General features: G+C 39.4%; 1 protein-coding gene across 1 annotated transcript; it reads right to left on the minus strand.

The window, feature by feature from the left end:
• Positions 1–17,902: 17,902 nt before the first annotated feature.
• On the minus strand, positions 17,903–19,685 carry LOC104102894 (NAC domain-containing protein 92). Its single transcript, XM_070195764.1, has 3 exons — positions 19,221–19,685; positions 18,830–19,107; positions 17,903–18,619 (listed from the first exon to the last, which is right to left on the minus strand). Exons 1-3 carry the CDS (start codon positions 19,405–19,407, stop codon positions 18,107–18,109), a joined length of 978 nt encoding a protein of 325 aa, XP_070051865.1. The 5' UTR covers positions 19,408–19,685; the 3' UTR covers positions 17,903–18,106.
• Between the last annotated feature and the right edge of the window lie 7,713 nt (positions 19,686–27,398).

A 27,398-nucleotide genomic window follows, 5' to 3' on the forward strand; every position in this document is an offset into this window, starting at 1 on the left:
CCCTTTGGACCGGGACCTAATAGTTGATACAGAGGACGTGGTCCTTTCTCTTGGTCTACTCTGTTCCGATGTGGAGGGTAAGAACCTCGAGAAGCTGAAGGATTCCACTTTGTCGAAGAGCATAGCTGGCCTTGTTCTTAGGATATGTTTGGTATTCTGTTATTCATTTTTTATGTTGATTTTGACTTTGTTCTTAACCGCTCTTGCTTTCTTTTCAGATTGTGATCTTGGAGATTGAAAGTTCTCGTCGAGAGGAGAGGCGTAAGGCTATCTTCCAAAAAATGGAGAGGAAATATCACGAATATCATGATAAACACCGTGAGCTTTGCTGGCGAGTTGGCGGTAGTAGCAACTTCCGGGCCCTCCGAAACGAGCTAAAGGAGAAGCATGACGAATTGATGAAGGTCATCGGAAAATGTAGTGAGCTCGAGGGGATGTTGAAAGACAAATAGGAGGAGATCAAAGTGAGTAGGGTGGTTAAGGCCCAGTGCGCTGACCTTCAGTCCCATGTGATCTCGCTGTGTGCCGAGCTTGAGGAGTGTCAACTTCGAGTGGCCGTTTTGAATGGAGAGGTTGCCGAGAAGGTAGCGGATTTGGAGTGGGAGGAGTCGGCCCAGTTATCAGCTGCGCATAGAGATGCATCTTTAGAGGACGTGATATGTGTTATTCGTTCTAAACGGGATTGCGCCATGGAGATGTCTAGGCTCAGATAAGAGCGGCTTGATGAGCGGATTAGGGAGTTAGAAAAAGATACTACAGACCTTAGTGATCGAGTTGTTGCCTTCAAGGCCGAGAAGGCACAGTTATTGGCGCAACCATCCTTCTCCCGTACTGCTTTTCCTGATGTTCCTCGGGATCTGTATGAGGAATGGATTCACGCCGAGGCCCAGCTGGACATATTTAGGGATCTGATGGGGACGACGGCTGTTTCGGAAGCCGACTAAGCAAATGCACGTGCTAAGTCACGTGAAGTTCGGTTTGCTTATGGCTATGACCCCCGCCACACCACAAGATGGTTATGCTGAGGAAGACGTGGAAATGATTGAGTAGGATGCCTGGTACGATGATGAGTATCCCGTCGGTGAAGATGGAGAAATGGGTGTAGATGGTGCTGCTCAGTTAGGTAACACATAGTTGTTTTTCTTTCTTTTGCTTGTAATTCTTGTACATACTTTTGCTGGCATCTGTTTTAGCCTTTGTAAGGAATATATTTGAAGTAAGAAATATCGTTTTAATCATATAAATTTGGTTTTGTCTATGGTCGTGGATTAGCAGGTGTTATTTCGAACGAGGTCGAACATAACCTGTATTGAGTTGGTTCGAGCGAGGTTGAATGTGAGTCGATTCAAATAAGGTGGAATATGAGTCGATTCGAACAAGGCCGAATGCGAGTTAGTTCCAACGAGGTCGAATGCAAGTTATTTCGAAGAGGTCAAATGTAAGTTAATTCGAACGCGGTCGAATGTAGTTTAATTCGAACGAGGTCGAATGTTGTTTAATTCGAACGAGGTCGAATGTGAGTTAATTCGAACGAGGTCGAATGTGACTTAATTCGAACGAGGTCGAATGTAGTTTAATTTGAATGAGTTCGAATGTGAGTTTAATTCGAACGAGGTCAAATGTGAGTTAATTCGAACGAGGTCGAATGTGAGTTAATTTGAACGAGGTCAAATGTAGTTTAATTCGAACAAGGTCGAATGTGAGTTTAATTTGAACGAGGTCGAATGTAGTTTAATTAATTGTGTCCCGGGGACGGATTGATATTGATGCGATGTTGTTCTGGCGAGAACATGGGCGGACTTCATACATTTGTGTTTTGCTCATACTTGGAGAAATTTACATGTTTTTCGGGTAGGCATTCCAGTCCCAGTCTATCTAGTCCCTTTATTGGGTGACCTGGAGACGCGTTGAGAGGTTGGGCAATGAACTAACCATCTGGTGTCTCTTTCTGTTTGCATTTTGACTTGGAAGGGTCTCCCTTGTTGCCTCGTTAAAAACCTCCTCGATAAAACCCGATTGGGACAAAACTCAAGTGAAGGAAAAAGAGTGTGACTTGGAGGACGTTTTTTCTTAAAAGTTGAAATACTTGAGGTGGACGACGTTCCATTTGTTTGGCAGTAGTTTTCCTTCCATTGTTTCTAGTTGAAATGACCCATTATTTGCTACTGCCACGATTTTGTATGGGCCGTCCCAATTCGTCCCTAGTTTTCCTTTCCGCAGGTCTTTACTTGCTTGTGTTTTGGCCTTGAGCACGTAGTCCCCGACTTTGAGTGGTCTGATCTTGGCGTTTTTGTTAAAATAGCATTTTGCCTGCTATTTTTTGGCGACCATCCTTATGAAGGTCATATCTCTCCGTTCTTCAACTTCGTCGAGCTCTTGCCTTCTACTTTCATCGTTTCTCGGCCCGCTCTCATGGGAGTATCGCAAACTGGGCTCTCCGACTGGTATTACCGCATCAGTTCCATAGACCAAAGAGTAGGATGTCTCTCCTGTACTCATCTTTGGCATTGTGCGATAGGCCCAAAGCACTTATGGTAACAGCTCCGGCCATAATCCCTTGGTGTCCTCAAGCTTTTTCTTCATAATGTTTAGTATTGATTTGTTGGAGGATTCTGCTTTCCCGTTTCCCCCGGGGTGGTATGGTGTGGAGAGTATTCTTTTGATATGCCACTTCTCAAAAAAATCGACGATATTTTGCTCGTAAATTGGGGTCCGTTGTCGCAACTGATCTCTTTGGGGAGTCCGAAGCAGCACACAATATGAAGGCGATCATTTCATGTTCGCGTATTTGGGCGAATGCTCCTGCTTCTACCCATTTTAAAAAATAGTCAGTTAAAATCAAACGAAATCGTACGTGAGCTCGCCCCGCAGGGAGGGGGCCGACGATGTCCATTCCTCATTTGATGAAAGGCCAAGGGGAGGTGACCGAGTAGAGATGCTCGCCCGCTTGATGGATCATTGGGGAATATTTTTGGCATTGTTCGCATTTTTTTACGAAGTCTGTGGCCTTTTTATCATGGTAGGCCAGTAGTTACCTGCCTGTATGAGACATCTGACCAGAGCTCGATTGCCTGAGTGAGCTCCGCAGTGGCCTTCATGGACTTCTTCCAATACGCGTCGCGTCTGATTCATGCCTAAGCATTTTGCTAGGGGGCCACCATACGTCCTTTTATATAGGCCGTTATGAATTATGTTGTACCTGGCCACTTGCATCCGAAGCTTCTTGGCTTCCTTTTTATCATCTGGGAGTACGATATACTACAAGTATGTAACAATACGGTTGTGCCAGTCCCAGGTTAGATTTATGGTCCTTACCTCAATTTGATCTTTCGATGAGTGGAGGAGGGTGACCACGTTTCCTTCTCCAGTTATGCTATTAGTTGCTGCCGCTAATTTTGGCGAGGCCGTCTGCTTCGATCTTTTGTGCTCGAGGGATTTGGTCGAACTGGCACTCGTCGAACTCGGGCAATAGCCTGCATATCTCGGCCTGGTATTTTTGTAACCTTTGCTCTTTGATCTGGAAAGTCCCTATGACTTGGGTGACGCCGAGTTGAGAGTCGCAGCGTAGGATGACCCGCCTCGCCCCGTACTTGAGTGCTAGCCTTAACCCTACAATTACGACCTCATACTCGGCCTCATTGTTAGTCATGTCCGGGCACCTTATGGACTGGCAAACCACTTTGCCTGTCTGACTTTGAGTACAAGTCCCAGTCAGGCCCCTGATGCATTGGAGGTGTCGTCGGTGTACAAAATCCATAGATCTTGTGTTCGGGGAGAAGCGTGAGCGACTTCGTTTTCGACTTCGGGCATTATTTTTGCGTTGAAGTCGGCGAGGACTTGTGATTTTATCGTCGTCCGCAGTTGATATGTGATATCATGCTCGCTAAATTCTATAGCCCACTTAGCTAATCTTCCTGATAGCTCGGGCTTATGCAAGATGCTTCTCAAGGGGAAAGTTATGATTACCAAGATCGTATGGCATTGGAAGTAAGGTCTAAGCTTTCGTGAAGCTATGACCAAGGCCAAGGACAGTTTTTCGAGGTGGGGATACCTCGTCTCGGCGTCGACTAGGGTTTTGCTAATGTAATAGATAGGAGATTGTGTGCCTTTGTTTTCTCGGACTAGGACCGCACTCACCGCTACTTCGGATATGGAGAGGTAGACGAGCAGACGTTTCCCTGGTTCTACTTTGGCAAGCAACGGTGGCGATGATAGGTAGGCTTTTAACTCCTTCAGGGCTTGAATGCACTCGGATGTCCATAGGAGGCCGTTGTCCTTCTTGAGCATGCCGAAAAACTTGTGACATCTATCAAATGATCGTGAGATAAATCTCGACAAGGCAGCGATGCGGCTGGTTAGCTTCTGAACTTGTTTTTTGCTGGTTAAGTGTTCTGGTATTCCCTCAATGGCTTTGATTTGGTCGGGATTGACCTCGATGACTCTTTGTGATACTAGGAAGCCCAAGAATTTTCCTGAAGTTACGCTGAACGCACATTTCTCAGGGTTTAGTTTCATCCCATATCGCCTGAATATGTCGAAGGCCTATTTCAGGTGGTCGATGTGGTCTTCTTTCTTTTTGTACTTGACTAACATGTCATATATGTAGACTTCCATGGTCTTGCCAAGTTGGTCTTTGAACATTTTGGTCACCAACCTTTGGTATGTAGCCCCCATGTTTTTCAGTCCGAAGGGCATCACCCTGTAGCAGTACGTTCCTTGGTGGGTGATGAATGTGGTCTTCTCCTGGTCCTCCTCTTCCATAAGGATCTGATTGTAGCCCAAGTAGGCATCTAAGAAGCTCAGCAGTTCATGCCCGGCCGTTGCGTCAATGAGCTGGTCAATGTGAGGTTGCGGGAATGAATCTTTGGGACATGCTTTGTTTAAATCTGTGAAGTCTACACACATCCACCACTTTCCGTTCTTCTTTTTTACCATGACCATATTGGCGACCCACTGGGGATATTTTGATTCCCTGATGGAGCCGTTTTCTAACAATATTCCGACCTCCTCGCGGACTGCATCATTTATTGTGGAATTGAAATTTTGCCTAACCTACCTTACCGGGGGTAGAACGAGTCGACGTTCAACTTGTGTGTGGCGACCTCATTCGGGATACCTGGCATGTCTGCATGGGAAAAAGAAAACAAGTCCGCGTTAGCAGTTAAGAATTGACGGTATTTACCTGGTTCTTGAAGCATGCGGTCGACGTAGGATTTCTTGCTTTGGTCGTTTTTATCAAGTTGGATGGAGTCGAGGTATTCTACGGTTAATCCCGTGGTGTCTATTATTTCGGGATCTCTGATGACGTCCGCCTTTTCATCATAGCTCGACCTCGACACAGTTAATTGCTGTGTATCCTCTGTTTTTCCCTTCATTTGTTGGGTGTATGTACAATCCTGGGTGATGCGATAGCATTCTCGAGATGTGCGTTATTCTCCTCGTATACTGAATACTCCCCCATGGGGTTGGAAATTTGATAACTTGGTACAAGTTAGAAGGGATATACCACATGGCGTGTATCCAAGGTCGACCTATTACGGCGTTGTACGCCGTATCATGGTCCATGATGTGGAATGTGGTTTCTAGAGTGACACCGCTGGCCAGGACGGGAAGTGTGATTTCTCCAGATGTTCGTTCAACTGAATTGTTAAAACCTGTTAGCGTGATGCAGTGCGGTACTATCTTATCCTCGAGTTTCATTTGTGCAAGTACTTGAGGATGGAAAATGCACACGCCACTCCCATCGTCCACCATAATGCATCTTACATCTATATCTAATATTCGTAAAGTGATAACGAGGGCATCATCGTGAGGGAAAACCAAACCGTGGGTATCTAACTTATCAAAGATGATACTTTCTTCGAGTTTGTCATACCGTTCATGAGTGATTGATCTTTTGAGCTTGTGGGTTGTGGCAAACTTTACGTTATTGATCGAAACATCGTCGCCGCCCCGATGATCATTTAAATGGTGCGAGTCGGTGAGGGTGATTTCGGCGGTCCCTGGCATTGTTCACGTCCTAGGGCAAAGTTGGTCCTTCCTCGGCCGCTCAACAATTCTTTGAGGTGTCCTTGATGAAGCATGTTCACGACCTCGTGTCTTAGAGCGATGCAGTCCTCAATTTTGTGACCTCGCTCTTGGTGGAACTCGCAGAGAGCATCTGATTTTCTAGTGCTTGGATCCGACCTCATCTTTTGTGGCCACTTTACTTTTGGTCCGAGCTTCTCCAATGCATAGACTATTTCTTAGGGTGACACACAAAATTTATGAGCGGATAGTAAATGGGGCATACTTCTCTCGTTCCGGTGAGTCCCTGTCTTTAGCCTAGATGGGCCCTCTTCGTGGCAGCAGAGGGGCATGATGGCGCTTCTGACATATGGCCGATGCCTTTCTCGGTTGGATCGTGGAGCTGCAAGATCTCTCTTGGCATTATTTCTTCGATCATTCCTGGTTTCGGCTTGTACTGAAGTCAACCGATGAGTTGGCCCATTCAGGCCGTCTTCGTCGGCACGGACCTCAGCATAGTAGGCGTCGTGTATTTCATCCCAAGTGGTTGGAGGATATTTCATAAGCCGGTTTAATAATTTTCTGGTAGCCCTCGAGCTATTTATGTTCAGCCCGTTCTGGAAAGCTACTACAGCCATTCCTTCCGATACATTCGGTAAGTTCATCCTTACTCTGTTGAATAAAGCGAGGAAGCCCCTCAATCCCTCTCCGCGTGATTGCTTAATGGCAAATATATCGTTCACTATTGCCTCCGCCTTTTTATCCCCAGCATGGGCCGCTACGAACTTGTCGACCATCTCTTCGAATGTTTCAATGGAGCGCACGGGCAGCTGTGAATACCAAGTCAATACTCCTCAGGTAAGGGTCTCACTGAATATTTTCAACAAGATGGAGGAGACTTGTTCTTTGGCGAGATCATTGCCCTTTACTGCAGTGATATAGTGAGTTACATGATCTTCGGGGTCGGTCGTACCGTCATAAGTTTTCAGATAAGGCGACATCTTGAACGTCTTGGGTATGGCATGTGGGGCGGCTTCATCACTGTAGGGTTACTCGACGAATCGACCAGCGTCTCTTTTTGGCAAGAGTTTTGGGGCACCCGATATTTTATCAACTCTTTCTTGGTGTTCGCGCATTTGATCCCGAAGCATTTTGTTTTCATTTTTCATTTCTTTCATTTTCCTTAGAATGGTCGTGAATGTGTCGTTACCTGCATTATTAATATTGTGAGTGATACCTGTTACTGAAGGGAGAGGGTCGTGTTGCTTGGTCGTTGCTGGTGCAATGCAAGTCCTTGCATTTTCTCTAACTGCCTCCTGAGTGGCCTTATTGAGGATGCCAGTCAACATATTTGTCTGCCAAGCTTCGAGTAGCTTCTTCACCGCTGGTGGAGCCTCTTTCGCTGTGGACGTGGAAGCTTCTTTACCGCGGGGTGCTGTGATACTGCCGTGAGGGAGGGGTGATCCACTTCGTCGGGGAGAGGTTTCAGGCGTTATGCCTTCGCCTTCTGTTTCGGAGACCTCATTGATGGTGTTTAAGAGGTTGGTAGTGAGATCAACCACTACCTTCATCCTTTCTTCTCCCTTACCTGATATGTCAGATCTAGGTGTACAAGGAAGTAGAAGTTTTTATTTTATTTTTATTTTATTTTAACTATGCCAGTTATAGATCTAGAAGAAACAAAATATTTAACTAGAGTATCCCCACAGATAGCGCCAAATTATTTGACCAAAAAATGTTGACTTTTGATTAAACTAATTAATTTTGTATGACGAAGGGCTAAACATAGTCAATGATAATAACTTCATATCTATAATCGATTTAACACCAATAACGCAAGAGCAGTGTTGAGAGAAGATTAAATGTTATGTGCATTCAATGTTTCAAGATCATTAATGATGGGGGAATATTAAGCAATAAATAACGATAAATGACATTAAAGTAAATAAGGAGAATGATTCACCTAATATTGAATGAGGTGGATGATTCTTCTTTCTGACAATGATGAATGATAGACAAATATTAAAATATTGGGACCCTTCTTGGATCTAATGGAAAAAACGTGGAATAATAGGCAATCGAATCTTTTTAGAAAGGCAGTGATTGTCTTTTATTTAGAGAGAAAGTCTATTTTTCAAAGAATGTTCTTATCACAGAATATTACCTCCCTTTCTTTTTTTCTATTTATATGGAACATTCCTCAATCAACCCTAAAAGTACGGACACCATAGAATATTCAAGAGAATATTCTACTTCGAAAACTAGCCGTTAGTACTGCCCTTCATATTCGACCTCGGTCGTTATTGACTCTTCGGCTACAAGCTCCGTTTTCTACTAATCGACCTCGGCCATATCACTTTCCATGATATCACTTCGTATCAAATCTTAATGAAAGCAGATTTTGACCCATACAGGTATAAAAACACAAAATTTCTCTCTAATTAAAACATGTTACTATTATTTTCTTCTAGAAGTATGAGAGGAGGCACGTGGCTCAAACAACTACGGCACAATAATTGGGTGAAAAATCAGATGACGTATTGGCGAAAAGACCACCTGGCCCACATAGTCATTACGTGTCATCTGATTTCTACATTTAATCGGTATATGTGAGCCCCACCTATGACGTTTTCCGTTGAGATGTTGAGGAATCCAACAAAGAAGGAAGGTGGGCTCATCTCCTGTGGGCCTATAGGTCAGCCCAACGCTGTCGTCTCAGGGTTGTTACTTGTTAGTGAAGATTTATCTCACTTTCGTCATGAAGTTTTCCTTTTTTATTCTTTGCTTTCTTCCCCAAAATGCCTGCTCATTCACATTTCCTACGCTGTTTTTAGTTACTAATATACTTGTTTTATCTTCGTTGTGTGTGATAAACAAATGAATTGCATTTTCTATGAACATAATCTATGTTTTGACTTTGCCTTTGTCCATAAAAATTGGAGTATGTTTGCTTGTCACTGTGCAAATATATAGGCCTAGAGCTCGGTAGCACTAAATTCTAATGTTTAAATTGTCAAAGGTATGGTTTCCTTTAGGATAGGACAGAATTCTCTCGTGAATCTACTCCGGACTTAAATGATGTGTTTTCGATAAAAGATGAGTTGATTCTGTTACATGAAAGCTAGTGTCAACTGTCAAATGTACATGTAATAAAATATTAGGGAATGACAGAGAGGCGGATCCAGGATTTCAAGAGAATGAATGCACTGTTATGAAGAAGTGCATCTAGAATTTGTATTTAACGGGTTTAACTTTAGTTTCTTGTCATGAACTCACCATAATTTTTAAATTATAAGTTCAAAATTATATTATTTTTGAAATTTTAGTAATTTTCACATATATATATATATATATATATATCTATATTTCTTGTCGAAGTCAAGACCGTTTAGAGAGGAGTTTGAACTATCAATTTTACTTGTAAATGTGCACCCAATTATAATTGCACCATAGAAATCTTTGAGCATGAGTTCACACATATATTTAAATAATTTTAAATAAATTTAATATTATTATATATGATTTAGGGAGATGAATATGGGTTCACGTGAATCCATATCCCTCGACCTAGGCATTAGTTAAAGGAAGGATAAAAGGAGAAATCATGATATTAGCCGATAATTGTTGTTAGTTGCTGCAACAAAAAACAATTGATCACGTGAATTCGCAGAATGCTGCTTTGTCTCTCTTCATCTGTCTTTTTCTTTCATTTCATGTCGAGCAAAATCATATATTATGGAAGATTTTTAACTTCTTATGCGCTAATGTGTTAATATTATTTGCACAATCAAATCTTATAGATAATGACAGTAAATTTATTGATAATTTACCAAAATTAGTAAGATCAATTGTTAAAATTTATTGATAGTGTACAAAAAAATTTACACTATTAGAATATAGAATTTAAATTCATTGTGTATATACTATTATATATACGGAAACCCATGCATTCATACTTCCATTTTCCACTCTCTCTCTAGCCATTTACTAAATTAAAAGAAAAATAAATTACCCTTAGAGTGAATTTGCTATGAACCCAACAACACTATGCCTTGATTAAACTTCCAAATAAACTGATTATAATAGAAATGCAAAGGATATATTCATAAACTAAGAAAATAGTAACAGAAAGAAAGGAGATGATGAGATAGAGCCACGGAGAGAAATAGACGAGGGAGAGAGAGACCAGGAGAGAGGAGTTTTCTAGATAACAATTCGCATAACCCCTTCTTGCTAACCGCTAGCCCCTTTTAATCGTTCCTAATTGTACCTCGTAGGCCTGAATCCCAAATTAACCTTTTTGAAGACCTTCTGACCCTCTGGCTTCTTCTCAGCCCAATAGCTCTTCTCAACCCAATATTAAGTTGGAGCTGATTCATAACAATACTCACATCCTCACTAAGAACCTTGTAAGGCAATATTGTTGAGGAAAGATGGCTGCTACTGTTTTTACTGCTTCAAGATAAGGAGTTTTGACTTTCTGCCTTTCTTTTAGAGCTTTGCCAACCATAGAGCACCCTGTTAATTTCACATGAAGACTGTTGAGCCCAACTAGTCAATGATGACAACAATCGAGCAGTAGAAAGATCTAATTCACCATTATATCAAGCCACAAGTAATAAGCAAGCCATAGGTGCAATGAACAACGACATCTGGGACCGAACGTCTAGTTGAATACCAAGAAACTTAAGCATTGGGACAATCCGATAAACCAGTGATTGAGGAATTACTCCAGCCATGGAACTTATTTTCAATAATTCAACCTTTCCTTTGAGTAAGGTCAAATATTGCTTCACAGACGAATTTTCAGCAATAAGTTTTTGTGCATATGCCACCATTTGATATGCCTCTATGGCAGAGACATGATTTGCACCAACCTGAACTACAATTAAGGATAATATGCCACTACCAACACCAACAAAAAATATTACCAAACTACGTAATGAAATATGGTTCTCATTCTTTGCAACACAATAGGTTCCTGTTCTTACAAAATCCTGCAACATAATCTGTAGATGCATTAGGCTATGTAGTGAAACAATTGCTCCGGCTATACGAAGGTCATAATTAGGTATCCTTGCTTTGTTACCCATGAACTCCAAAGGTTCAAAGGCCTTTTCAGTTAACCATAGGGAGTATAAGCATCAATTATATTCCACCTTAGTGGGAATTTCCCTGGCATTTTGTTAAAAATTAACCAAGCACCCCGTATGCTAAACATATCAGATATGGCACAAGATAAGAAAATATTATTTCCTTCTTGCAAGCCACCCGAGGAATAATATTTCAAAAACATATTTCCACTAACTTTTCCACTAGATAATGTCATCTTGACCCTACCAATAATAGCTCTAGGGATATAAGATCCAAAGGAGCTTTCGGTTCTAAAAATATCATTGGCAATATTGTCAAGATCAGAAGGTGAATGCGGATCAGAATTATCGGCAAATATCTTCTTCATCACACTATTTCCAAGACTTCTAATGCTCAATGTATTGGTGTAGTTGGCCTTGCTGGTAGTCTCGGTCATGTGCATAGTTATAGCCGTGATCTCAAGCTTCCCAAAAGGTGCTACAGTGTTACTCATAAGCATGAGGAGCTGCTACAACAATCATCATAGGACTATAGAAGATCATACCAAGTCCATAATCCTTTCCCAACGAGGAAAAACTCAAGACCCTTCCAACGCCTAGCTTTCTCAAGCTCAAAAGTATAGACATGTTCTAGATCAGTTTCTTCAAGTGGCGCATTCAATCGCCCCATCCACATATGTCGCACTAGACTAACTGGACTGAGTGCTAAGAAAACATATTTGCGCACTCTGTTTGTACGTCTGAACTGAAGTTCCAAAGGTGAAATGAAAGAATTCCACATGGTTAATGTCATAAACTTATCATAGTTCAATATGCTCAAAGCACCACAATATATATCATTTCTTGTAGTTTCCAGGAAAGTGGTAAACAAACTAGAACCGGGATCAAATGGAAAGCATAATTTAAATTGATCAGGTGGACATCGATGCAAGGATAATATAAGTTTAGCATGACCAAGAACACTAAAGTAATCAAATGCACCTCTGCCGATAAGTTGATCGGGACCACAAGATGAAAGCATACAAGACCGTGCTAGTGGATTATGAAACATGACAAGGTCAAGGTAATAACACTTAACTGGGGAAACAGTTTGAAATATTTCGTCAATTTTCTTATCGGGTATTTCAGCAAACACCTTGCTGTCATAGCCTTTTGAATTTTTCTCCTCGTCAATTTCAGTTTCCACCATCTCAATAAGTACTTCGGAATTATTTGCAGGGCTAGAGCGTCCTTTATCCAAATTAGAATCAATCTCTGCTGCTGAGAACTGATCTGATTCGTACTTATCGTCCTAAGACACAGCCACATCCGTATACTCTGGAGCTTCAGGAATCGTCTCGAAAGAGGCAGACAACTTGTTCTCCATTTTGTCGAGCAGTTTGAGCTTACGAGAGTTATTATCTATTATTGCCGTCATCAAATTATGGATGACGTTAAGGTGATAGTTGACAACGGTAGAAGAGTAAAGATCTATGGAGTCCAAATCAATGAAAGCACCAATGTTATGAACTCAACAACACGATGCCTTGATTAAATTTTCAAATAAACTGATTATAATAGAAATGCAAAGGGTATAGTCATAAACTAAGAAAATAGTAATAGAAAGAAAGTAGATGAGGAGACAGAGCCACAGAGAAATAGACGAGGGAGAGAGAGACCAGGAGAGGTGTTTTTCGGATAACAATTCGCATAACCAATTCTTGCTAACCGCTAGCCCCTTTTAACCGTTACTAATTGTACCTCGTGGGCCTGGATCCTAAATTAACTTTTTTGAAGATCTTCTGGCCCTCTGACTTCTTCTCGGCCCAATAGCTCTTCTTAGCCCAATATTATGTTGGAGCTGATTCATAACAGAATTGCACTTTCACACGTCGAAATAGTCCTAGATTTGTTTTTAGAAGTACTTCAATGTATCAAACCACGAGTGAAACGCTCAAGCTATAGTTTTAATTTTTCTTAATTCAAACATTATTGCAGTTAAAAATTATTAAGTGGGTAATATATCATCTATCAGCAATGACCACCTTTTTTTTGGGTATATATTTTTCTTTTCCAAAGGGAACGGAGATTCAAATCGTTGAAAATAGGTAATATAACAAAGAGGCATATCCATTATAAAGTAGGAGTTGGACTAAGTAATTGAATGAGAATTAAAAAACAAAGTAAAAATATAAGTGGCATATTTGGACGAAATTCTCAAATTAATGCCTCGTAATCCACGACAGAATGATGTATGATAAATCTATCCCAAAAGACGATTATTCTGGAGACGCGTATCTCACTTAACCAATAAATAAATCCCTTGAGCTAATGATATAGGATGTTAATAAACTATACCAAGTTCGGAACAAATAATTGAATATACCAAGTACTATTCTTCCAAGTAATTAAATACTGAAATTTGGATCTTCTTCTTTTTTCCAGAACATTTAGTATTTTATTGTATATGGTATGCATTCTAATAATTGGACTTTTAGAAATATTAAATTTGAGGGACAGTAGACTTTCATGGAGGGTATAATATAAAGGTGACAAAGGGGTGGGCCGGGCCGGGTTGAAAAAAATAGTTATCGATCGGTCACCAATTCGGATCGGTTACCGAATTTTATAAATCGGGTTTAACGGGTCCGGGCCCATTCGTTAAAAAATTAAACCGGAACGGTTCCGGGCCTAAGGGGCCGGGGCGGGTTTATGTAAAAAAAAATTATAATTTGTATAACTATCGTAATTTATATTAATATAAAGTAAAAATATAAAACAAAAAAATAATCTTATAAAAAGAGTGTTTGAATAAAGGATTCAAAGGCCTTAAAATTCTAATATTTGAATATTTCATTAAGAATTTAAGATAATAGAATACAATGAAAATGGAAAAAAATTGCACTTATAATCCTTATTTCAAACTTGCAAATTAAAGTTTATATTTAACAACAACTAAATTAATGAAAAAAGAGTAAATTCAAAATTTAATTATTAAATAAAAATCTAGAACTTCAAAGGTTTTGCATTGCCTTAGTAAGTTCTTCATAATCAATATGAACTTCTTGGCCACCTTCTGGAGTGTTAAATTTAGATGGGTGACCATGTGTTAATATATCTCCAAGTTCCTCGTCTTCTGGTTTATCAACATCTTCACGTCCCTGATTTTTTCGTTCCGATCAAATCCAATCTCTGAAATATGCTAAAACTTCCAATGCATTGCTTCCCAATGAGTGGCGGGTGTCTCCTAGTTGTTGTCTTGCTTGACTAAATGCACTTTAGGTGGTCTACTATTAGCGCCACGACCACCACCTCTGCTACCAACTCCAACACTACTAGGTGTAAGTAGTGTCTCAACTTCAATTTCTAATTCATTATCTTCTATACCGAAATCTTTCTGTAATTGTTCATAATCTATATTATTATTAGGTGATGTTCAAAAACATGTGTAGAGTCATTTAAATTACTACTAGATGTTGAAGTAGTACCTCTTTTTCCATTTTTCTGATTACCCCGATTAGTAACCTTATTACAAACTCTTTTTGCAGCATTAAACATATTGGGAAAATTTAATTACTAACAAAAATTAAATATACAAATAAAATAGTAAATTAGAGAAAGAGTTGGAGAGAGTGCACCGAATTTCGCAATAAATTGAACACTTGATGATTTTCGTAACTTCAATGTTACCACGAAGAAACGTCAATGGTTCAAAGTTCAAAGTTCAAACTTCAAATAATACGATAAATTAAATTCCAAAAAACAAATGATAGCCAAATACTTGATTACAATTTAGGTGAAGAATGAGAGAATGACAATTGAGATTTGATAATTTGAGTTTGAGAAATGAGAGATGAGTGAAAAAATGAAGAAGAGAGGGGGTGTATTTATAGTTTTTCAAAGGGCTAGTAATTATTAAAAGTGTTATTTTTTAAAACAAATTGCCCAAAAATGGCTATTCTTACAAAGTATCCGTTGGGCAATGGTCAAATTGGAAGCTAACCGTTGCCGACGGTCAAATGATTTTAAAAAAAATTCAAAAATTAGCCGTTGAACCGGTCCGGGTCGATTAACTGGTTCAACATTAATTTTAGTTTACCGGTTTTGACCGGTCCGGATAACCGAAAAAAAAATGGATCAATCCCCTAACTCCCAAACCCTGCCCTACCCGACCCCCTACCACCGATGCAGGTTAATACCGGTCTGGACCGGTCCGGAGCCGGGTCAACTCGGCCCGTTAAACACCTTTATTATAATATAATGAATGACTGACCATTCAAACGAAACGTTTAAAGGCAAAAATTGTTTGAGTAACACAAGATAAAAAATAAAAATAAAAAACTCTTTTTGGATGTCTGTATAACATCAAACTCGGAATCTCGAGATTTCATAAATAGTTAGAATTGATGACAAGGGCACTGCTCAAAACTAAAATGCCTCAGTTGCATATTTTGTTTCTTGGATAAATGACACAGCATAGCAGTGGCGGAAATTCAAAATATAAAGAAATAAACTAATTAAGAAGTCAAGAGGTGTCATTATATAATATATATATATATATATATATATATATATATATATACATATTTTAAAAACATTACCTAGCTATACAATGTAATTTTCTGGTGAAGAGGTGTCGGTTGACACCCCTTTGGTGTATGTGGCTCCGCCACTGTTGCATAGTTGCTGTAAAAATATAATAGATGAAAAAATATATAAAATTTGTATATTTTTTGTAAATATATACATTCTGTATATTATATACAAAAATTATATAAGTTTTATACACTTTTTTAGCTATTAGATATAAATAGTTTTTAGCACGGGTTAAAAGTGATAATACCCCTATTTTCTTTTCGAAGCCCAATTCTATAGTTAAAAAAAAAAAAAAAAAAAACTCAGTAATATCTTGTATTTACACCAAACAATATTAGTTAGTCATCGTGAAATATTGGGATAAAATTATATTTTACATTATCATGTTTAATCCATAAACATATACACAACAAGTCAAATCGTCAATTATTCCAAACTTTGAAACAAAAAGAGAAAATAAAGATCCAGAATAAATAACTGCAGAAGACCATTTGCATTGGGATCGCAATAAATATTCCTCCAACTGACTAGAACAATAAAAATAATAAATAAATAAACAAAACCCTATCTGAATTCGAATATTTTATTACCCATTGAGTACGGAATAGTTGAATTTTCAAGCATAGGATCCTAGACTCCTAGTTTTCCATATGCCTATAGCGTTAAGTACTTACAGCTTGAACCAAGGAAAATTATCAAGATTCGTACGAGTTGTGACGTGTGTGCGTGTAGAGAGAGTAAGAGATAGAGAAGAAGCAGGTTGCAATTACACCAATTAGCAATCGACTTGGTTCGATTCATAAATGATCACTTAATTATTATTTTATTGCGCAAAGTCATTAAATATTATATGTAACACTAAAATACCTCGACATTGCTCAAGTGTTAAAAAAGAGTCACAAAATTATTTTTTGCAACAACAAAATTATTCGACTTTGCCCCAGAATCGCAGCAAATTACTAGATAATTTTCTTTAAAAAATTATTCAACTTTGCCTAAGGATTATAAAATGTTTCTTTATTTCCTCCTAATGACTTTTTTGTATTACTTAGACAAAATAGAGGCATTTTTTTTGTTATAAAAAATAGTTTAATGACTTTCGCAGGTAAACTTAAATGACTTTTTTGTTTACAAAAAGTGATAATTTAATAACTTTAATGCAATAAAATAAAAATTGAATTACATCTATGAAATCAACCTTTTAAATTTACTAGAAAGCATAAACAAAGTATCTATTTGGGAACTAAATATCCCGCGTTTAAAATTATAGTCCATTCATGTTTTAGACCTAAATTGGTCATCATTATTTTTTTAAAATAACAATTTACATATTCAAATATTAAATAAAAAGTACTACATAAGTTATAGTTTTCTTTTTTGCCAAAGCTCACTTATACAATTTGATCTTTATGATATATTTTTAACCTGTTATTTCTTAGGTCACCAGATGATTTATTATGGACAATTTACTTATTTTTGCTGGTCTCTTAACGTGATAGTGGAAAAGAAATTACATATTATCAGTATACAAAAGTTTCCACGGCGAATTTCCTTATCCTGGAAAATAAAGACTACAATGACATAATATAAACAAACAAAAAAAAATGTCAAATATGGCTTTTGTGTAGCTGTACAAAAAAGTTGCAATTTGCAGATGAGCCATATAACTGGGTTGGTAGCCTAACCGTAGGAATTGCAAAGAGTTCATATACGAATCCTCCTTGTGTAATGACGAGAGGCTGAGCTAGGGCAACGAAATGGTGCATCCCACAAACTTCAACATATGATGCTATCATATAACCAACTATTCTAACTAATATGTAATACAATATGAATCCTCCTAAGTCCTAACTAACTGAGATTTTGAAAGCACGACAATCAAAATTTCTAATACTAAGTATATAATTAAAATACAGCCGCGAGAATTAAAGAGGCCATTTTTTGTTTGAGTTAACTTGCAATAATAAATAGTTATTTATAGCAATCTTGATATTATAACTAGAAACCTGTTATAACAAGTCAAAATTACACTATTTGTTTGCTTTTATTTAACAACAAAAGGTTTCAGAAAAACAAATCAGCAGAAAGATCTCTTCATCGGGCTGAAGAAATTGTTACTCTAAAATATCAATTATTCAAGTGAAAAAAATTGTTTTACATGATCCTTGGCTATCAAACATATCTACTAAACCGTTCAAATGCTTATAACCCTGAAACATTGAACTACATTTTGATATTAACAAACCAATTAACTTCTGTATTATTTCGAGTGGAGCCAAATCTATACACAAACAGTGACCTAACAATAGCATCAATTTCTGCCCCCTGTCCCACATTCAATCTATTTTTTTACTATTTCTATTGCATTTCAAGCCTTCAATCGCTAAAGCTAAAGTCCCTACTGAAATGTTTTATCCAAACTCTAATCAAATTCAATAATTCCAGAGACAATCAAGGTCCACTGGCCCAGCTGAACTGATATTGAAGTCATTATGATCCTCGTAACCTCTCATATGATTGTTCTGTTTTGATTCTGACCCGTAATTGTTGTTCTCTAGCAAAAACCTCAATATAGAATTATCTTGCATCAGTCCAGAATCTGCATATTGGAAATTTTCAACGTAGGGTTGCATTACTTGGTTTGGTATATTTGAAGGGTATTTTGGGAAATCAACAGAAGCAGGGGAACAAGCCAGAGGATGATGTATTTGAGGTTTTTGGTCCTCCACTGAATCGGAGAAGCAGGTCACATGAGAATTACTCGTCTCTCCACTACTTCTCGTTGTTGTTGTAATCTGATTATTATATGGTGACATTTCCATTAATGGTGGCAAATTTGAGGACCGTGGACTTTCTGTCATATTGTTGTTTCTGATTAGACTTGAGATTGCTATCTTTTTCCCTCCTGAACTCTTCTTGAAAATTCTGCATATCACACATTCATTCTGCAGAAAAAAGGGAAAAGATAAAGATTAAAAAAAAAAAAATTGTCAATAATTCAAGGGATGATTCAATTCATATAAATATTATGTTCTGAACTCATATCTTCAACGAAATAAGGACGAACTTATAGAGATTAAATTCTGAATCCGCAGAGCAACAAGAAAACAACCTTAAATAGGGAAGACAAAGCATGTGTTTGATGGTCTTTTTACCTGGGCAGATTTAGGAAGGTTGTGGACTGAATATTTGCCATCTAATCTATATTCATGCATGACCCAATTGGTTTTATCTCCTCTAGGTGCTCTTCCTTTGTAGAAAACCAGAGTTTTCTTCATACCAACCAATGTTTTTGACCTGAATATCTCCCTATCTTTGCCTGTTGCCTTCCAATACCCTGCTTCTGTTGCTCTGTTTGTCCTCTGCCCTGTCGGATATTTCTTGTCCCTAATACAGAAAAAGTACCACTCTTTTTCACCCATTTTTGCCTTCCCTGCATTTCAAAACAAATTAAATACTCAGAGATAGAATATGTATTTGGATATATTCAAGAAATCATGAACCTTAGGGGTCTATTGTACGCGGCGGATAGTGCAGAAAACTTACATGGCAAATCCCAAGGTTCAACTTTGTTCAAATCCACCTCACCAATAGCTTTAGCGCTAAAGTTGCAATCAAGAACCTTAGGGGCTAAATAATATGTGATAAGCTCTTCATCTGTTGGATGAAAACGAAAACCAGGGGGCAATTCCATTTCTTCTTCATGTCCTTCGAATCCACACACAGTCTCCATAATTTCTAGAGTTTAAATATCTTCAAATTGTTATCAATTTCTTTAAGGGTGTAACATCAAAATAAGAAAGCTTTGAATATGAACGCAAGCTACAATATACTAGTAACGTTAAATAGATGATTGAAAGCAAGAGAAGAGGACAATTATATGAAGGAGTGAAGGAATATGTAAAAAAAAAGGGAAGTGGAGTTAAGGGAAGAGAAGAAAGCTTGTAGTAGAAAGATTATTGGTATTATTGAGAGGAAAGTGTAGCTAAGGAGGAACACCAGGTCCCTAAATAGAGTAGTTTGTTAACTCACAAGATTAACTTAATTTCTAAAAGCCAAACTTGGGTTGGGCAGTTTTAATTTTAGCTTTAATTTTATATGCAAAAAAAAATTGTCGCTTTCGTGTTGAAGTTGACCAAAAGCTCCTCCCTTATCCCCATACCCTGCTTTCATATTTCAACTCCGTTTTAAAGATTTAATTAAATGAAAATGGCGTAATCATACGCGTATATATGTCATTAGGTAAACTTGGAAGTTCAAATGGTTGGTAAATAGCTCTGTTAGTTGTTATTTGTTTAACCAATATAATCTACTTGAAAAATGTGCAATGTAACTGAATAGTCATTGCAACTCCGTCACCTTCTTCTCATGGGTGAAATCAATATTTATAAAGGTCCTACTGTACTGTATTTTTTTTACATAAAATATTTTAAAGAGGAAGAAAAATAATCTGAAATATAGCTATCGTTTGGACATAGATTTGATTAAAACTTGAAAAATAAATTTTTGAAGATGAGATGAAAAATTATTTTTGAAAGTTGAAATTGTGTTTAGACATGGAGATTTCACGAATTTATTTTCAAAATCTGCAGAAAAAAAAAATGACTAAGATCTATAAACAAACACATATTTAAAGATAAAATTTGAAAAAAGTTCCCAAATTTTATGGCCAAACGGGAGCCTAAAAAGGTGTAGAAATTCAAACTCGTGGCACAATAATTCGATGTTTAGCTTATTGATGGAATAATCAAAATATTATACAAAATGACTTATTTTACCAGTAAATGACCTAAACAGATAGCCTACATATTTTAGAAATTGTCAAGAAAGTTCATAAATGTCAACTGTGATATTACTGCTGACACAGTCGCATAAAAGGTGCCAATAATTATCCTAGATACTTAGGTACAGCGTATAAATAATAAATCTTGCAAGACCAACCAATTATCTTTAATCCCTAAATTAAAAAAGCATAGTTTGGTCCTTAACCAGGTTTAAAAAAATTTCCGTAATTAGCTTCTTGTGCTGTGAATGTGGAAGGTGATAATTAAAGTGTATCTTTAAGACCAAGTAATTAAATTCAATCATGTCAAGCTGCACCATGCACATGGCTTACATCTGTCTCTCACTCTTGTACTCTTTTATTTACTTTATTATGACCACATATATACACCTATCATATAGTTTATAATACTCACGTATACTCTTACCAGTTTCCTTTGATTCTTTTTCTCTTTACACTTGATAAAAAGTCTCTGTGGGCGGTGTCGTATTTGAATAATAACCTTAACAAAATTCCTAAGTTTTATGATCTACTCAGTCCTATGAACAAGAAAAGAAAAAAGTCAGTCCTATGATTCCTCTCCCCCCCCCCCCCAAACCACCCCGGGGCCAAAAGCCCCACTCTTGTGAGAGATTTGGCGAACAATAACTTCTGTCTGAATGCTATAAATCATACTTCCCTTTGTCTTAATTTATGTGGTAATTTTTGATTAGCATGAGTTTTTTAAAAAAAATGAAATCAGCCATTGAAATTTTATATAAATATAAATTATCTTATTAAGGGTATTGTATAGGCCAAAATCCGCCCTAAAGATATTTAGCGTAATACGGCATTAAGGAAAGAGTCAGCCGAGGTCACCCAAGAAGCAGCAAAGTCATTGGCCGAAGTGTCGACATGAACCGTAGTCGAGATGATGACAAGAGCCGTAATCGAGATGTCAACAAGGGTCGAGGTTGAATATTGATGATAGGAGCTGTAACGGCTAATTTGTCACGATAGGATATTAAAAGGGAATATTCTAGTGGATATTCTCTGCACTTGTACTATTAGGGTTTCTTAGGAAGATGCCTCATATATATAGAAAGAAGAGACAATGATAGGAACATGTAATATTCATTTGATAAGAACACTTTTCAGAAGAATATTCTTTCTCTCTTGCAAAAATACAAAGATTACCTTTTGATAAATATTCTTGCTCATATCATTCCACACTTTTCTACCAAATCCGAGGATTGTTTAAGCAAATCTTGGATTTTCTGTCACTCATCATTGTTAGGAGTAACATTCGTCCAATCCATCTATTATTGGGTGAATCATTCTCCCTATTTACTTAAATGTCATTTATTGTTATTTATTGCTAGTTACACCTCCATTATTGCTGATACGCTAAGAATATTTTGCACTTAATGTCATCAATCATTTGCGAAATCTGTCCGCATTTTTCACACGTTTTCAAGATTTGCATCTAGAGTTATTATTCTTAACTAGATTTAACCCATTATTACATAAATTTAATACTATAGCCGAAAGTTACACTTTTTTGTCAAATAATTTGGCGCCATCTGTGGGGATTTTCTACCTAAGTCTTTTAGTTTCTTCTAGATCTACAATCGACACTGGTTACTAACGTAAAAAAAAGACCATTTTTCTCTCTGCATGCATAGATCTAATATGGCAGGTAACAGAGAAGAAAGAACGAGAATAATGAGTGACCTCCCAACCAACCTCATGAACATCATCCACGAAAGCTCTGAAGCAGTGGACAAGGACACAACGCCCAATGCCTCTCCTAGATGAGGTGGATCACCCCCTCCACACTGCAGCATCACAAAATTGCTTGGTAAGACAGCCTCCACATCCGTGGGAGAGGAGGGACGCTCTCACAGCCATTCTGAAAAGGATGGAGGAAATGGAAAACGAGAACAAGGTACTTCAGGACCAAATGAGAGAACACCAAGAAAGGGGCAATAAAATATCGGGCGCTCCTAAGCTATTGTTGAAGAGAGATGCCGGTCGGTTCGTCGAGAAGCCGTACAGTGATAGCGATGCCCCATATGTCATACCAAAGACCTTTAAAATGCCGCCCTATCAGAAAATATACGATGGCACAACTGACCCCCAAGGATCATGTGACCCATTACGTCACCGTCGTGAAAGGCAATGACCTCGCCAAGGAACACGTATCCTCTATTCTGCTAAAGAAATTCGGCGAAACCCTCACGGGAGGTACATTAACCTGATATTCGCAACTGCCTGCACGTTCCATCGAAACCTTTGAGAAAATGGCTGATAAGTTCATGACGGCCCACGTCGGGGCCAAGAAGGCGAGGCAAAGAGTAAACGACATCTTTGCTATCAAATAGTCTCCGGGAGAGGGTTTGAGGGACTTCCTCGCCCATTTTAACCGAGTAAGAATAACCTTACCCAATGTATCGGAAGGAATGGCGGTAGATGCTTTTCAAAATGGACTGAGCAGAAATGTTTCAAGGGCGACAAGAAAATTATTAAGTCGGCTTATAAAGTATCTCCCAACAACTTGGGACGAAATACATAATACATATTGTGTCGAATTCCGAGCAGACGAAGGCGACCTCAATGGCACGACCCATCGACTGACCTTGGTACAAGCAGAATCCAGAAAAGATAGAAGAAATAATATCAGAAGAGATCCCGTGGCCTCACGACCAAATCGGGAACTACATCTCTCATATGTCAGAACTACCGCTGCATCCTCATCTCGCCATGAAGAAGGCCTATCTCGATCAAGAACAATGACTCACCGGAATAAGAGAGGTATGCCCCATTTACTATCCGCTCACAATTTTTGCGTATCACCTACAGATATCGTCTACGCCTTGGAGAAGCTCGGACCGAAGGTGAAGTGTCCACTAAAGATGAGGTCGGACCCGAATACCAGAAAATTAGAATACCTCTGCAAGTTCCATCAAGAGGGAGGACATAAAACCGAAGATTGCATTGCCCTAAGACAGGAGGTCATAAACATGCTGCGATGGGGACACCTCAAAAAATTGTTGAGCGATCAGGGAAGGATCAACATTTCCAGGGGACGTGAACAACATCAAGGGTCGCCGAAATCGACTCACCAGCCCGTACCATCCACATGATCATCAGTGGCGGGAACGATGCTTCCATCAATAGTGTAAATTTCACCACAACCCACAAGCTCAAATGGTCGATCACCCACGAACGGTATGATGAACTCGAAGAAAGTATCATCTTCGATAAGTCAGATACCAACAGTTAGGCTTTCCCTCACGATGATGCCATCGTTATCACTTTACGAATTTCAGATACCGACGTAAGACGGATTATGGTAGAGGATGTGAGCGGCACGTGTATTATCCATCCTCGACTACTCGCACAAACGAAACTCGAGGAAAATATAGTGCCATGTTGCATCTCACTAACAGGTTTCAACAATGCAGTTGAGTGAACGTCTGGCGAGATCATACTCCCCGTCCTAGCGGGTGGCGTCACTCTAGAGACCACATTCCATATCATGGACCAGGACACGTTATACAACACCATCATAGGGCGACCATGGATACACACCATGGGAGCTATCCCCTCTAGCTTGTACCAAATCATCAAATTCCAAACTCCATGGGGGATATTCAGTATACGAAAAGAGCAACACACATCCCAGGAATGCTACCGCAATGCCCTAGACTGCACGACCACCCAATAAACAAAAGATTAAGAAAAAGAGGCATAGAAATCAATGTGGTTGAAGTCGGTAAGCGATGACAACGAGGACATCATCAGAGACCCCGATATGGTCGAGGTCGCAGGATCGACCATAGAGGATTTCGACCCCGTCCAACTAGACAGCAACGACCACATCAAGAAAGCTTACATCGGCTTGCTAACTTCAGGAACCGGGTAAGTTTCATGAATTTTTAACTGCTAACACGGACTTGTTTGCTTTTAGCCATGCATATATGCCAGGTATCCCAAAGGATATCACCACACACAAATTGAACGTTGATCTACTCTACCCCCCGGTGAGGCAGGTTTGGCGTAAGTTCAACTCCACAATAATTGACGCAGTGCGTGAAGAAGTGGAAAGATTGTTGGAAAATGGCTCTGTCAGAGAGTCGAAGTACCCCAAATGGGTCGCCAACGTAGTCATGGTGAAAAAGAATAACGACAAGTGGTGGATGTGCGTAGATTTCACTGACCCTAGTCGATGCCGAGACAAGATACCCCAATCTTGAAAAACTAGCTCTGGCTTTGGTCGTAGGTTCACGAAAGCTTAGACTGTATTTCCAATGCCACCCCATCTCGGTCGTCAAGACTTTCCCTTTAAGAAGCATTTTACACAGACCCGAGCTATCGAGAAGGTTGGCCAAATGGGCCATTGAACTAAGCGAGCATGATATTGCATATCGGCCACCAACAACGATAAAGTCACAGGTCCTCGCTGACTTCAGTGCAAAAATAATGCCTGAAATCGAAAAAGAAGTCGTCCACACTTCTCCCCAAACACGAGACCTCTGGGTCCTGTACACTGATGGCGCGTCTAACGCGTCAGGATTCGGGTTGGGGCTCGTGCTCGAAGTACCAACAGGCGAAGTGATTTGCCAGTCCATAAGATGCCCGGACATGACTAACAACGAGGCCGAGTATGGGGTCGTAATTGCAGGACTGAGACTAGCACTCAAATACGAGGCGAAGCGACTATGATTGCACTACAACTCTCAACTCATGGTCAACCAAGTCACATGGATTTTCCAAATCAAGGAGCAAAGGTTACAAAAGTACCAGACAGAAATGTGCAAGCTACTACCCGAGTTCGACAAATGTCAACTAAACCAGATCCCCCGAGCACAGAACACCGGGGCTGACGGCCTTGACAAATTAGTCGCAGCTACCAAAAACATTACAATCGAAGAAAGAAATGTGGTCCACCTCCTTAACTCGTCGATAGATCAAAATGAGGTAAGAACCATAAACCCGACTTGGGACTGGCGCAACCGTATTATTACATATTTGCAGAACGACGTACTCCCCAACGATAAAAAAGAGGCCAAAAAGATACGAATGCAAGCAACCAGATACATCATCATCCACAACGACCTATACAAAAGGACATACGGCGGCCCTGTGGCGAAATGCTTAGGCCCAAATCAGACGCGGCGTGTTTATGAAGAATTATATGAAGGCCACTGTGGAGCTCACTCCGGAAATTGAGCCCTAGTCAGATGCCTCATACGGGCAGAGTATTACTGGCCCAACATGAAAAAGGAGGCCGCAGACTTCGTAAACAAATGCGAGCAATGCCAGAAATACTCCCTAATAATCCATCAAGTAGGAAAACACCTACACTCAGTAAACTCCCCATGGCCATTCATCAAATGGGGAATGGATATCGTGGGCCTCCTCCAGGCAAGACGAGGTCACGTACGATTTCTCTTGGTTTTAACAAACTATTTCTCTAAATTGGTGGAAGCATGAGAATTCGCCCAAATACGCGAACATGAAGTGATCACCTTCATATGGAAAAACATCATACGCCATTTCGGTCTCCCCAAAGAAATCAGTTACGACAACGGACCCCAATTTGCAAGAAAGAAGGTTGCCGACTTTTTTGAAAAATAGAACATCAAAAAAATACACTCAACGCCTTACCACCCAGCGGGAAACGGGCAAGAGGAATCATCCTACAAGTCAATACTGAACATCATGAATAAGAAACTCGAAGACGCCAAGGGACTGTGGCCGGAAATATTACCAGAAGTACTCTGGGCCTACCGAAAAATGCCAAAGAAGAGCACAGGAGAAACGCCATACTCGTTAGTCTATAGGACTGATGCAGTAATACCGGTCGAGGTCGTGGAGCCCAGCCTAAGATACTCCCACGAAAGCGGATCCCAGAACGATGACAGTAGAATGCAGAAACTCGACGAAGAGATATGGCTTACATGAGAATGGCCGCCTAAAAGGAACAAGAAAAATTCTATTATAACAAAAAGGCAAAGATCAGACCACTCAAAGTCGGGGACTACGTGCTTAAAGCCAAAACACAAGCAAGCAAAGACCAGCGGGAAGGCAAACTAGGAACAAATTGGGACGGCCCCTAAAAAATCACGGCAACAGCAAACAAAGGGTCATTCACACTAGAAACAATGGAAGGAAAGAGACTACCAAACAACTGGAATATTACACACCTCAAGTACTTCAACTTTTAAAGGATGAGGTCCCCAAAATCGCACTATTTTTCCTTCACTCGAGTTTTGTCTCAATTGGGTTTTCTCGAGGAAGTTTTTAACGAGGCGGTGACGGGGATACTTCTGGATTGAAATGCGCACAGAGGAAAGCACTGGACGACTGGTTCATTACTCGACCTCTCAACACTTTTCCAGTTTGACCAATGAAGTAACTAGATAGACTTGGACTGGGACTGAAATGCCTGCCGAAGCCCAAAACATATGTAGATCTCTCCAAGTATATGAACAAAGCGTAAATACATGAGTTTATTTTGTTTTCCCCAAGCACAGGTTACATTCGACCTCGTTCGAATTAACGCCTATATCATCCCTCAACCACAACTAAGCGCAGGTTACATTCGACCTCATTTGAATTAATGCCTATATCGGCCCTCTACCACAACTAAGCGCAGGTTACATTCGACCTCGTTCGAATTAACACATATATCAGCCCTCAGCCACAACTAAGCACAGGTTTTATTCGACCTCGCTCGAATTAATGCCTATATCGGCCCTTGGCCATAAATAAGCATAGGTTATATCCAACCTCATTCGAATTATCACCTAGTCGTCCCTTGGCTATAACTAGATACAGGTTATATTCGACCTCATTCGAATCATCACTTAATCGCCCCTCGGCCATAAATAAACATGTGGTGCGTTCGACCCAACACCTACTGGCCCTCAGCCATAATAAAACCTAGGCTTTGT

The sequence above is a fragment of the Nicotiana tomentosiformis genome, chromosome 2 (assembly GCF_000390325.3).
Source record: "Nicotiana tomentosiformis chromosome 2, ASM39032v3, whole genome shotgun sequence".
In the NCBI taxonomy this organism is placed as follows: Eukaryota; Viridiplantae; Streptophyta; class Magnoliopsida; order Solanales; family Solanaceae; genus Nicotiana; species Nicotiana tomentosiformis.

Excerpts from the sequence above, each read along its gene's own strand:
- LOC104102894 (XM_070195764.1), bottom strand. The coding sequence starts at position 19,407 with ATGGAGACTGTGTGTGGATTCGAAGGACATGAAGAAGAAATGGAATTG. Across the intron at positions 19,108-19,220 it reads TGAACCTTGGGATTTGCCAT|GGAAGGCAAAAATGGGTGAA; the intron begins GTAAGTTTTCTG and ends TTTGAAATGCAG. Across the intron at positions 18,620-18,829 it reads ACCTTCCTAAATCTGCCCAG|AATGAATGTGTGATATGCAG; the intron begins GTAAAAAGACCA and ends TTTTTTCTGCAG.